A 14,295-nucleotide genomic window follows, 5' to 3' on the forward strand; every position below is an offset into this window, starting at 1 on the left:
AATACATATATGCCTGTGTGTGTAAAGTGTTAATAAAACAGAAATGATGTGATCCAAATAATATAATTATTTCATTTTATTTAAAAAAATTAAAATAAAGTGCTTTTTATGTACAGTTTAATAAAAACAACAGAAACAGTAACAATGTATAATACAAAAAATACATTTCACAACATATATATATTTTTTTACATTGGCAGCTCAATTTACAAATACACCTTTACAGAAAAGTTTACAAGACGTCAACAATAAGTCAGACACACTTGGCAAACCTTTTTAAAGAACAAATTTCACTGGAGTGTTTGAAAGGAGCTTCCTTCCTGTGATTGGGTAAGATATCTGATCAAACTCCTATAAGCCTGTAAAGCAGCCCAGCACTGTGACAAAACAGAAATACATTTACTGAATAGTCCATGTGATTCAGCAGTAATGATACCAAAAAAAAAAGCATTTGGATAGACTTTTCTTATCACCTAAAATGTTCTTTTACGTACCTTGGAGAATATTTTTTAAATAGCAAGTTATATAGGCATATATTTTAAATATTAATACATTAAGTCTACTGTGCTTCCAAACTGTGAGAGAGAGAGTGTGTGTGTGTGTGTGTGTGTGTGTGTGTTTGAGTTCTATGTGAGGGTAGCTTTGTGGATCTCTTTGAGGCATTTGAGCACAGTAGAGACATAACCTAGTGGTGAATTGTCATATAGACAACCATTCACTATACAGTGGTTTGCAACCTTTTTTTTTTAAGATATGGTCAACACTAAAATAAAAGAAAAGAAGTCATTTTGACAAAGAAGTTTTGCAGTTACTGGCCACAGTTGTAAGGCATCTGCTCTGTGTTTTTAGATTATTAGATACGATTTTTGAGCATGCCCAGTTGAATTCTACAGTCTAACACAACATAGCTGGTATGTAGGCGAGGTCTGCTCTCTAGTCACAAAAGTGATTGTGTATCGTCACAAGGCTAGTAGCATACATTTGACATTCCAATAGACACAACTTTTGATTCACAAAATGTTGCTTGAAGCCATTAAAGGAAAAAAAACAAAAAAAACAAAACAAAAAACAAAACAAACAAAAAAGGCTTTTCAACATTCTGTGCAAATCCATTGCATTCTGGATAAAAAGCAGCCCCACGCTGTTCACTGTCCCCACACTGTCAGTCCTTTAAAAATCACGTCACCTACTCCCTCTTATTCAATACAAATGTACATATATACATGTGACCACAATGACAGTTCATAAGCAGTATTATGCTTTTAGCAGAGCCATTTTGTCAAAACATGTAAAAATGAGAAGTCCCTTATACAAACGTCTAGGCTTAATTTAAATAAGACACAATGTTTTACTTAAAGAATAGTTTTGGAGTACTCTCAGTCAACTTATTTCTACATTCCACAATACCGATGTCACATAATCAAAAGACCTCCGTCAATTAAGTTTACACTCAGTTAAGTCCACACAATGGTGCAATACATGATATACCTCTTTGGAAAATGAAATGTGACTTGGATTTTTTTTTAGGTCACACTGATTATGACTAATTAAGGAGGAGGGTATGAGAGACAGAGAGAGATTAAAGGCAGTCACTAGTCTCACGGCTCTACTGAACTGTCAGTTTACGACTTTTAATAACCTGGACAATACAGCAGAACGTTAGTGTTTGCAACACATTCTATATTATTCAGATGTCAGTTTTGTCCTATTGCTCCTTTCCCCATGTGACCACAACAATGGAATCTCTATTGCATTCTGCTGATGACTTATCTGTGGTCAGTGTACGTTGCTCTGACTCTGTTGGGAGGAATGAAAAGGCTGATGGAAACTAAATTATGTCCCGCGTCCTCCTTATTTATTCCGTCAAAATAAGCAATCTGATACTTTGACTGCAATATTGTGTTAAAATATGGCAGTTTTTTTTTCGCGGTACTGTTAACGCAAGGGGGAAACAATTGTGCTAGTTCAACAAAATGTTTCTGGAGCCGTGGTCTTGCAGATATTAAACTCTTTTAAAACCTAGCAAAGCTTCCACAAATATGTGCACGAGAATATTCTCATTCTGTCAAGATGCAAGTGACTCAGTTTGCCTGTTTTTTTTTTTTTTTCTGACTGGATGATCATAAGAATGGTCAGTCACTTTTGTTTCAGTTATAAACTTATTGAGGTCTGTTTTATGTTGTAGACTGCTTGTGCCATGGTCTAGACCTGTGAGAGACTAAACAAGCCACATTTACTGCATTAGTATAACACCAATCTTTTTTGTTTTTTTTTTCATTTTGGCACATCAGACTGCAGTTTTGGTTATGTAAACAAACTCAGGAGAATGTTGGTCACCTCTGCTGGCTCTGTTAGCCACATTCTCATCGGGCGATCATTCTCCACTAGTCAGTCGGAAGAGTTATCTGTGGCAACCCAAAGGAAGATCTCTGGCTGAATCCTTACAGGAATTCACACTTCCTGTCACACTGTTTCGTCCTGTGTCATCCTCTCGCCTCTATTCTGTGTCTATGCCCAAACAGTGCATCGCCCTTCTCTGACTACAAAGCTGCTTTTCTCGCCTTCTGTGGACCCATTTCTATATTGACTGCCCTCTACGCATGGTTTACATGAGTGGTATTTCATAGCTGTGTGCTCACATGGCTCAGTGTCACGTGCATACTTGACTGTATGTGTGTTCAGTGTGTCTGAAAAGAAATACTGAGGAGTATACTGCTACCACTGGCTATATTTGGACAGCTTTGTGCTAACTGTCTAGTAGTTCATACTCCTTTTTCTACTTCACATTTTGTGCTTTGCATAGTATGCCTTCCCTGTGTCAACGATAATAAGACAAGGGTCTGTCGTATATTGTGTCATATGGGCATATTCAAAGCTTTTTTTTTCATATTGTACCTATTTACTTTCTTCTAGCTTGACATTAGAAGTAAGCGTATCTATAGATATCCGTACCACTGACCACTGGTTCGATCTGTAATAGACTGCCCAGTCGGTGAGTGGTAGAGTTAGTTTTCTAATAGTTTGGATGGTAAAGTAGCTGGCTGGTGAACCCTGAGGGCATCTTCTTACTCCCGCAGCGATGCCAACAGTTCATTCGGACGGACTGGGCAGAAACACACCTGAATTATCCGACAACTGTCGGTAAACATGTCCTAAGCAAGGCATGTTACCCATTTTTCTCTTCTCCGCGAGCATCGTCGCACAGCTTTTCATAGTCTTTGTCCGTCTGAGCTATGTCTCGAGTGCAATCGGAGAACTGGCAGTGACTGAGTGGAAATTCATCACATAGACCATCCGCACAAAACGGACGGGGGAGTGGGGGAGGGGAGAGGAGGAGTGCAAATAAAATAAAGGTGTTATGAGTGGTCCATCTGCGGATGAGTTTTTTGAGTCCTTCCAGTGTGTCTTTCTCCTTTTTCCCCCCAATGTTCTTTCATCACACCACTCCATTTCCATTCACAATCTAACTGCTTCATCTTCCTCTTTTCCGTCTCAGTCACGTTCCTCAAACAATGGAGTCCTTGATCTCTGAGCCCAGTCGAACCCGGGGCCGTGGGCAGGTGGGCGAGATTTCTACGTGGCTCTCCTTCAAGTTCAGTGGCCTCCTCTCCGACTCAGAAAAGCTCTTACTGTTCTCTGGTGAGGAACATTCATGAGTGGGCGTACTGCAGATGTAGTTGTCATTTAGTGTTTGGTAACCTTTGTGGTCGGACACTGATGGCGGAATGGTGTTTCCATTCAGAGGCAAACTTTCCCCCGGCTTCACCGCTATTCGCTGCTTCTTCTGTTGCATGTTGGGGCACTCTCCCTCCTTCAGCATCGACTTCATCCTGTCTCGATTCTTGTAAACTACACACAGAAGGACGACCAAAAGGAAGAGACCCAGCATGGCACACATCCCGATCAGTTCGTTCCAGTAGGTTTTGGTTTCGGTCTGTGGCGAACGCGCTTCGCCAGGAAGGATTATGGGTTCCTCTTGAGGCACCATGGCCATGCGTGAGTGGCCAGTGAAGGTGGTGCTCTCGTGACGGATTTCTGCCTTCACGCAGTAATTGGCCAGAAGCTGTCGGAAACCCTCCTCCACAGACCAGCACTCGTAAGTCTCAACTCTGTCCTCGTGGGCTACCACAACAAAATCCCCGTCATGGCTGTGGTATAGGAATCGCCCTGCACTCGCACTGTACTCCCATTTCTTATGTGCCAGGTTGGAGCGCAGAATGCAGGGCAGCTCTTTAAACGTGTTGGCAGGAATGACGACCATCTGGCAGGGAAATCCTCCTGTAGATGGGTGAAGAGTCACAGGTAAGAAATCGGTCAGACACTATGTCATTAAGTCTCCTTCAGTCTAATATATGTGAAAGCACTTTCTGTATCTGTGGGCATCCTGATGAGGCAGGACAATGACTCACGTGTGGATGGGGGTCTTGCAGAGCGAGGGCTGGCCACTGTCTTGTTGCACAAGGCTGCTGTGTTGGCATCTTCCACATCTTGTAGCAATTTGCTGCAGAACAAATGAGTTGTTAAATCATGCAAAAGGTGATTATGAAGCAATATGCTGAAATAAAGGTCTCAGAACAGCAAAAAGCTATAAAATAGCTTCATGCTATAAAATCGTTACCGAGCACTCACCTGTGGGGTGGGGCTTGTCTGACATCAAGGCATTGTCTTTCATTCCAGGCACAGTAGGGGTCTCTGGATAAGACACACTCACCACAGCTTGGGTAGTTGGAACAATTAGCCACAGGGACCTCCACAAGCCCAAAGTAAGAAGACACATAAAGCAGGCCCTGAAATATAGAAGAAAGCACAAGAGATGAACAAGGGAAAATCAAAGAAGCACAGTTCAGGATCAAAATCAGTCCCAGAAAATCTTATTGTTTCTGGGCACAAGTAGCGTATATACAAATGAACTTGACAACACATAGAACATATCACAAACAACAACAGCCACACAACAAACCCAGAATCACCAGCTGAAATGCAGAGGTTGGGATGTGAGGCATGGCATGTGATGTTTATTACCCATCTGTTCTGCTTTCCCCAGAGAGGAAGCTGGAATTGTAATTATCTCAGTGAAACTGAACCCCCCCCCCCCACCCCCACCCCCAGGCTCTAACTCTTTTCATGACAGACGCAATCCTTAAACCTGCGACACTCACATACTCCACCAATACTAAACCCAACAACAGAAATAAGAAAAAAAATCCTTTGAAAATGTGATGATGCCGGATGAAGAGGATGTTGTGCTACCTTGTCAGCGTCCAGTTCCATATGCTGGACTGGCTGGTAATCGCTGAAAAGGTCAATCTGTTCGATGATGTGCATCTTGCCTTTGACGTTGATGGCTTTGTGAAGCATTCCGTTGTCTAGTTAAGACGAAAGCAAGTATAAGGTAAGTCTAATACAGTACAAGGAGTAAAATCTAAGCACACATAATTCATATTTCTGATATCATTTGTGAGATTTGTGTCATTCGTAATTTACAGTGATACCTTTTTGGCAGGTGCTAAGACATATTTAACTTGCAATTCACCAACTAGACATACTTGTCATGTTTTTGGGATGTGTAGTTTTTGTTTTGGCCATGTGGTGTCCTCAGTCCTTGTTTGTGCCTGTTAATTCATCATTGATGTATTGTTTTCACCTGTGTCTTGTTCTGCCTGTCTATTTAAGTTTCTTGTTTTCTTCAGTTCCTTGCTCAGTCTTGAGTTGTTACCCTGCCTTCAATTCTAGATCAAGCCTTCTTGTAAACTCTGTGTATTTTTGTGTTTTCTTGGACTGCCTCCTGTTGCCGAACTTGTTTTTGCCTGTTTAGCTGGACTAAGATTCTGCCTGCCGCTTTTCTTGGATTTGACACTGATTTTTCTCTGCTTTATGGTTTTGACCTCTGCCTGGATTTGTTTGCTGATTTTTGCATGACCCCCTGGATACCTCTGCCCTGATTCACCTATTAAAGGTATCACTTGATCTGCACAAGCTTTTGTCTTGCTTTCTGCCATTGGGTCTTCCACTTGGCCCCAGGGTAAGGCTCTGGGCTTTCAAGCCAGAGCTCCGGGTTTGATTCCAAGGTTGATCGTTACAATACTGTATAGTGGCAAACCTATTGTTTTTGACATTCTAAGTAAAAGGTCATATTTATGAAAAGGTTCATAGACAGGAAAACTGGAGGGATGCTAATTTAAAGCTTGCTAACTTACCTGTCCCGATGAAGAGCACGTCATATGCCCTGCGGACGCCCTGGGCTCGGTGAACGGCGATCTGAGTGTAGCGGATGTTGCGTTTGAGCAGTATGGGCTGGCTACGGATCACGCTGTCCATCAGAAAGTGGTCCTTCACAAAGTTCAGCACCTTATCGGGCATGTGTAAGGAGGAAGTGATACCCTGTTGTCTGGCAGCACTTGTGATGCACTGCAGTGGGGACAGAAGGAGACACAGGTCAGAGAGAATCACGTTTAGACTAGGTGCACACATAACAGTATGCACTGTGTAACCTCTCTCTCTCTCTCTCTCTCTCTCTCTCTCTCTCTCTCTCTCTCTCTCGTGCTCACATATACATGCATATAAATACAGACACGATCACTCTACTCTAATGCACATCAGTTACTAGAAGATTTTTCTCTGTTTCAACACACGAAAACTACATACAAAACTGGCAGGGTGTTGAAATTGCACACATTGTACATGATAATTATCTGCAACATACAATGTAAAAAGCTCAGATACTCCACAGTAGTGCTGTGTGCATTGACTCAGTCTACTCTTGATTTCACTGTGCGCCACAGTCAGACCTCATCAATATGGATCTCTGTTGCCATGGTGTGATATGGTTGCCAGGAAAGCAGAGCAGCAGAGCACCATGATAAGAATCAGGCTCGGTGGGCTGCAAGGCAGCAAGACAGAACTCACAGACAGCTATCTGAAGGAGCACTGATGTGAACTTGAGATTGTGGCCGTGATTGAAGAGCTGGCTGGCGCTCAGGTGACCCTTGCACGTGTGCTGACAGCCCCACAGTCTAGACACGGTTCCACAGCGAGACGCAGCGTGCTAGTGTCGTGTTACAGAAATTAGTGGCTGAGTAAGAGGCGGTACTCACCGCTCCAGGTCGAGGTTCTGGAACGGGATGGTTATAAGTGTACCACTGCTGGTTCTCCCGATTCACCTCACGGTACCTCCCGTTAAAGGCTGCCTCCACCTGATCCATGGTAAAGGCGCACACTGCGGAACTCCCAAAGGCTCCGTTGTACCTGGAAGAACCACAGGAACAATGCTTAATGTTCAGATACAGCCACTGAATACACGTTAACTGCACCTCACGTCCCAAACTTATTTACACCCTGACATCAAACAAATACAAATTCACAGTTTTACAGGATCTGACCTGAAGGGTTCATATGCATTTCGACAAAGAAATTTCAACCTTATGAGTTTGATACACACTGCATTTTTCTTTTTCTTTTTCCTTTTTTGCATTACTGCAGCGACAGTTTCTGCTCATAGATGATGAGTGCAAATGAATGTGACTAAATTATCATAACAGTTTCCATGACTCTGCTAAAACCTTTCAGATGTTTAGCATTTTTCAAAACATTCAGCTCTGGACAGCTGCCATTGTCCTTTTTTTTATCGCCTCCCTTGCATTTTCTTTGGTCGCCTCTAACCCCTGTTTCAACTCGTGTTCGTTCGCTCAATCAATAACCACACCACCTACGCCTAATGCAAGCAAATGGAGGGGGAGGGGAGAATGGGTGGAGAGCCAGCTGAACAGGTCAATAACACTGTGATATGAACTGACCATGAACCGCATCTCTCAGTTTTAGATTTTAACAGTTTACATGGAGACACAAGAGCAACAGTCATTCTTTATTTGGTCTCTGGACTAGACTCAAAGTGTCCTTTCAAAGTGTTGCTTTTTAAGAAAATTTTTTTTTTTTTTGTACTGCTCAACACTTGCTTATCCTGGCATTAGTCAAACCAGTTAGATATGGTATCTGAAACACGCTGACGGATCCTCACCACTGAGGGGTAAAGACACCGTAGAAGATGGTGCTTTTCCAGTCTTCTTTGTTGGGTGTTAAGACAAACATGTCTTGGATGATGTTGAAAGGAAAACCGTCGTCTGGCAGGGAGCATAGTAGCTGGGCCTTCAGGAATGTAGTCCATTTCTTCTGCAAAACTCGCTCTCCCCCTTTATCCCCCTGCAGTCAGAGAGAGAGAGAGAGAAGTTATGAGCAAGAGAATCCTGTCATTTCAACTCTTTTCACTCTCCTCCTTCATACCCCTGCATTCTGTTAGACAAATATACAGTACAATCACGTCATGAGGCAAAAGCGCTGCTATTCTCACTTCATCCACTAGAGGGCAAAAGAAGATTGCAATGAAGCTAAGAGGGCAAGGCACAGTTGAAAATCACTTTCGTGCAAACAAAATTACAGGAAACTTCCAAACTCTGCATGATAAGATGAGTTTGTGGGTTTTGTTTTGGAGGCACACAAGTATATATTTTTTTTAAAAAAGGAATAATAGGAGAGGCAGGATAAAATATTAGCACATGGTTCATCAGGATTGACGATAGATTGTCCTGTGACAAGTGTCTGTCCTCAGGCAACGGGTGCTCTGAATAGGGTGCTTCTGGGTCATGAAAACAAGTGTACCAGGCAGGATAAATAAAAACACGGCAGGTTATTGAAACTGGCCAACTGCTTTTCAATCGGAGGAGAAAAGACGAGTAGTCTGAGAGAATTCCCTCCACACCGACACGACTGTTTGGCCCCTGGCTGTCTGTTTGTCAGGAAACTGGACCTAGATGTCCTACTAAAACATTTCTATCTGACAGACGGAAGGGAAACAAAGGGGAACATTTTTAATTCGACAGAACACAGCCATCCTAGACTGACTTCTTTGAACATTTTAAAATAAAACTCCGCGTGGTCCCTGTGTTTGTGACTGAATGACTTATCGCCGTTAAGGTAATAAAGTATTCATTCACAGAAGAACACTGTCAAAATCTTTCCTTTCAAAGAAAAAGAAAGTGATAATCACAGAAGCTCACTTCCTTTTCTTTGTTATTTGAGTCAGCTGTTGCCATTACATCAACAATAAGCATCCAGCACTAGTGCAGCTATGGAGGAGAAATAATTGAAACAAAACAAGTACATCAACCTTAAACACAGAACTGTGACCAGTGAACACGTTTCTGGCTTCATATCAGCTCAGTCCACCTCAGTCTCCTATTAGTCAATGGAAATTACTTCTCTGAATGAGACTGGGAAACGACACGTGACTAATGCCTTCGTTTCTGAGGTAATTACTTGCTTTGGTAACCCAGTCAAATAATGAGCTTCCTGATTCCACGGCTGTGTCTCTCCTTGCCTCTAAGCTCTGAGTTTGTTATTATTTAATACCTGGACATGAGGAGCTATCTGAATAGGCACTCTTTAGAGTACTCTGACAAAATGCCTTTTCTAAAAACTTTCTAAAAGTCACTCCCTCTGCACAGCATGCATCACGTGAAAGACAGGTGACTGCACCATTTGTAATTGGAGAAAAACCAAGAGATTGAAACAATAACAGAGAGAGAGAGAGAGAAAGATAAACGGAAGGAAAGAAAGAAAGAAAGAAAGAAAGAAAGAAAGAAAGAAAGAAAGAAAGAAAGAAAGAAAGAAACGGAGGTTGAGAACAAAGACACACTGTGAATTGACTAGCCGTTTTTGTTTTCTGGGCAGTTGTATATTATTCTTGCACTGGCTGCTCCCGAACAGAACCTCTCCAATGAACACCTGAACTAACAACAAGGGGAGAGAGTGTGGGCAACAGAAAGAGAGAGAGAGAGAGACAGGAGGAGAGGAAGAGAGAGACACACACACAGTAAGAGAGGTGAGGAGAACAAAAGGGGAGAGCTGGATGGATGGAAAAGTTATGTAATAGAAAGAATGTTTCAGATGAACTCTCCACCTGTGAAAATGGAGACTTCCTTCAAAGCTGCACTGTAACTGTGCTGTACCCCAGTCAGTGCCTTGCCTTTGGATAAAGTACACAACACATTCCAGAATAATCTCAAGTTTTTCCAAAGGGAACACCCAAACGGTATAGCATGACACTACCGTTGAACTGAACTATAGAGAACTTAAGAAAACAGAAAGAGAAAGAGATAGCCTCTCCCTATCAATTACACTGCATTGACAAACCTGTACACTGGAATTGTCAAATGCACTGGTATTGCGACATGCTATGCCAGAGTCTGCAAAAACAAGTATTCATATCCTCATTACATCACTTAAAGGCTTGTTCACAAAATCTCAAACAGGTCATGACAACTGTGGAGCAAAGAGAAAGTTCAGGAGGTTTATCCAGAAAGCAGGTTCAGTGAAAACTCAGAGTTAGTTAAATCAGAGCAAGTACTAAATCTCCTAATAGAAGAGCCCTAGGGCTTTGTTTTGCTAGGAGAGTCAAGCATACAGCTCTTCTATGAGGAGGTTTACTGCTTACTCTGAGTTAACTGAGTTTTAACTAAAGCTGTTTTCTGGAATACCCCCCAGGTTGCAGCACTGCTTCAATCACAAAACAACAACAACAAAAGTAGCAAGAGTAGCAAAAGCGAGACGAAAGCAAGCGAAAGAGATAACTCACTAAATTCACACTGAAGACTGTGATTTAACATCTGTTCAGTCAGGTGCCTCCGTTCCAGCTGCAGCAGCAATAGATGCCTTGCCCTTTTAGTCAACACCAACATCTGGTTCTGGTATCAACTCCCCACACATTAAGGATTAATCCAGTCCAAGCAAAATTATTTAATTCTTCCCTGTTTTCAGCACAGCACATAGTGTTCAATCAATCTCAGCTAATCAAACTCCCAGTGGCTGAATTACTATGCTATTTACACAGGCCTCCCCTACCAGTTTACACAAAAGGATTAATCTATATTAGATTACAGCAGCTGTGAAGCAACTCGTCTCCGCCTTAAGAAAGCTGTCATAGCCATTAAAGCACAAAACCATTAGAAAGGAGGTTGTTAGTCGCGTGAATACAGTTTTGATTTAGCGCTGGATGAACTAAATGGTTTAAAAATTTAAAAAGCTCCAAATATTGAGACTCAGCTCCAAGCAATAATGCGCTGAGGTCACCTCCTGTACGGCTGCCAAATTAATTCCTCTCAACTGACCGTCTCTTTGGTAATAGAGTAAGATGGATGACATTAAAGCCACCTGTGAGCCAGAACTTGACCGGAGCCGTTTATTTTAACGCCGTTTATGTGTGAGGGGAACCATCTGCGGATGGCTAAGGGCAAAGCGCGGCTTCACAATCGCTTTCCTTCTTGGAACCACGACTGAAAGGAAGGGGACAAAAAAATCTGCAAAGTGTACACACCACTCATGATGGTTTCTTAAGCAAACAAGGACAATAACACTGCTACATTCCTACGCAGGCGGCTTGAAGAGGCTCTTTAAGATGCGAAGCATGCCCGCAGTTCGGCGTCAAGTGTCGAAACGAGCACAGAATGAACGGTGAAGCCGAGGATATTAAATTAGAAACGAGCCACAGAATGCAACTGAAAAAGGGATTGCAAGTCAGCCCCCTTGGCGTCGCACTATTTCACGTCTCATCATGGTTAATATGTTCTAATTAACGCTGATAACAGGCTCAGGTGGATTCACTGCTGTTTGTTTGCGAGGAGAGCTGTGCCTGTTCTAGGAGGACGAAGCCGTCTCATGCCTCTCTCCATATCAAAGCAGCTGATCAGTTGGTAATCTATGTAACAGAAGCCTGGAGAATATTTTTTTTAATTTGTTACAGTGTATTGGTAGCCAATGTCCTGCTCAAAGACCGCTTAGAATCCTACGTCCCTGAGACAGGCCGGTCTGGTGGCACTCAGTAACCTGTTGCCAGTTGTTTCACATTATCTCTAGGATAATGCACATTACATCACAAACACAACGTCTGTGATCTCTCAGTCAAAAACAGATGCGGGATATAGCAGGAGTTGAGAGGAGAGAGAGAAGCCATTTTAAAGACTGTACTCAAAAAAATCTGTATGCTAATATTTGCTGAAATGTGATAAGAATGGAAGGCGTAGAGGAGCCAAGTGAAGAGGAGGAAGCCAGCATGAAGGGGAAAAAAAAACTATATAGTAGAAATGTTTCTCTGTAACATGAGCCAGTGCGTCCCTCCACACAAAGCCTGCATATCCACTGCCTCCGCTATCACAACATGCGGAGTGTGGATACGCCCATGCACGCACATACTCACTCACTCACTCCTACACACAAGCGTGCTAGTTTGCCTCCCCACCAGATTCCAGTGCTGGGGGACTAGGGGGAGCAGAAGATGGGTGGAGCTTTGGGGAAGTAGTGTGAGTGTAGCAGACTTTGGCTGAAGAGGGGAACTGACCCCTCCCTTAGAGACCCTCTTTTTACTCCAGATGGGCTTCCAATCTCCTGCTTACCTTGCATACGCGAGCGATACGAGACACGATTGTGTTGTCAAAGAAATCAAATTCCTTCCCCGCTTCGCTGAAGAAGAAGTAGATCTTGTCATCATCTCCCAAGAGGTTTCCTTTTGGTAAACTCTCTTGGATGTAGGCAGAGCCGACAAAAGCAGGGTCTGGAAGATGAAAATAGAGAACAAACTATCAAAACATAATGTTGCGTACACAATATTGCCAACAGTATAAGTTGGGATGATGTGTAACCCTCCTCAAAGTTTTCTGAGTTTTCTGAACATTTTCGGCTTCAGTTCGGTTAGTAGCAGGAGAACTGTGTCAAAGTGGTGGAATTGTACTAGTTGTACAGAACAAAGATTGTCAAATACGTCCCTCTGTTTCACCTGTGAAAACCCACTGACACTTGTTCCAGGGAAAACGTAAAGGTTTAAAAGTTCAAATAGAACATCTCTGATACAAAAAAAAAAAAGATGTGTGCATTTCATCAATTTTATCACCATTTGAGATAAAGAGAATTCTTTGACCAAAGATGGAATAACTACTCCTGTTGCTTTTGCAACAGTTGTATGTGTTTTATCAGTTGGTGAGGATAATGTTTGGGAGGGGGGATTTCTCCTATGGGATGACAGGAGGAGAAGAAGAGAACAGCGAGTGAACCAAAAGGCCTTCAGCCTTACCTTGAAGCCAGTTCAGTGAATTCTCTGTCTTTAGGGCAGTGCCTGGGCCAAGACTCTTGTAAATGATTGGTTCGTTCCCTTGGAAATTACTGACCGTGCCAGCATAAAGCTCACCATCTGCAGAGAAACCCAAATGAGGCAGCAGAAAAACAGAGGTAAGTAAGTTTGAAACTGAACTGAATTTAGAGTCGTACTGAAATTCTACAGTTTTGAGGAAGAATGTTTATCTTGGGGAAAAGAAAGGCTCTCTTTCTGCTGTAACACCTACCAGCCATGATGGCGGTGGATTTGTACTCGGGGTTGAAAGGACATCTGCCTCGGCCATCCTCTGTCACTATCTCTCCTGTCTCGGTGCGAACTAGAGTGAAATCTGCTGTGTTCTGGAAAGCACGCATGCACGCACGCGCACACACACACACACACACACACACACACACACACACACACACACACAGAGTACACTCAGACAAAATACACTGAAGACTACTGATAAAACTCATCCCTAAGCACAGAATGCTGCTTTTCAGTTGGACATGTTGACATGTTGTTACTGAGATAAATTTTGAGAGAGTAATCAGAGCACTGGAGAACACTCTGCGTGTTGGGTGTCTGTGTGTTTGTGTTTGTGTGTGGGCCAAAGCAGATAATAGACAGATAGACAGGAGTTGCTCAGCTCATGGAATCTCGGGTCAGAACCCAAAGTTCTGCCAAGAGGCCCAATGTTAACACAGCCCCAATGTTTTTCTGTTCCAGTAAATGGGGACACACAGAATGTCTTTATAGGGACATAAGGAGCATGGAAGTGTGCTCTGAACTAGGCGAAGTCTCCACATTCTGCAAACTCAGCGTTGATTACCCCAGCAGTAATGTTTTTATGCGCAAGCCTTAAACTGACTGAACCTGGCTCTGATTTTCCACTGGCATCTATCTATCTATCTGTCTATCTGTCTGTCTGTCTGTGTGTCTGTCTGTCTGTCTGTGTTCATCCTTTTAACCATTTGACTATCCATCCACGCATCCAGTAACATTTTCTAACTCATAGGTAGACGTGCTGTACAACCTAGCCTTCCTTAGTCAGCCATCTCTTTCTCTCCCAGTAGATGCTCAGCAGGGAGCCGCGCCAGAGTGGGCTTTTTCTCAGACAAATATCAGTCACCTTCCAGGGCTGTGGAAGGGGATTT

At 42.8% G+C, this 14,295-nt stretch overlaps 1 protein-coding gene across 1 annotated transcript in view; it reads right to left on the reverse strand.

The window, feature by feature from the left end:
* Window positions 1-195: 195 nt before the first annotated feature.
* sema4ba (sema domain, immunoglobulin domain (Ig), transmembrane domain (TM) and short cytoplasmic domain, (semaphorin) 4Ba) overlaps window positions 196-14,295 on the reverse strand; it is a 45,716-nt gene continuing 31,616 nt past the window's right edge. Inside the window, exons 6-15 of the mRNA XM_030794216.1 lie at window positions 13,383-13,494; window positions 13,115-13,231; window positions 12,441-12,598; window positions 8,015-8,196; window positions 7,095-7,245; window positions 6,198-6,408; window positions 5,251-5,366; window positions 4,630-4,787; window positions 4,410-4,501; window positions 196-4,278 (exon numbers count right to left, since the gene is read on the reverse strand). Coding sequence (XP_030650076.1) covers window positions 3,506-4,278; window positions 4,410-4,501; window positions 4,630-4,787; window positions 5,251-5,366; window positions 6,198-6,408; window positions 7,095-7,245; window positions 8,015-8,196; window positions 12,441-12,598; window positions 13,115-13,231; window positions 13,383-13,494 — 2,070 coding nt within the window. The 3' untranslated portion in view covers window positions 196-3,505. The remainder of the gene's footprint in view (window positions 4,279-4,409; window positions 4,502-4,629; window positions 4,788-5,250; window positions 5,367-6,197; window positions 6,409-7,094; window positions 7,246-8,014; window positions 8,197-12,440; window positions 12,599-13,114; window positions 13,232-13,382; window positions 13,495-14,295) is intronic.

Source organism: Chanos chanos, chromosome 2 (assembly GCF_902362185.1).
Source record: "Chanos chanos chromosome 2, fChaCha1.1, whole genome shotgun sequence".
Lineage (NCBI taxonomy): Eukaryota > Metazoa > Chordata > Actinopteri > Gonorynchiformes > Chanidae > Chanos > Chanos chanos.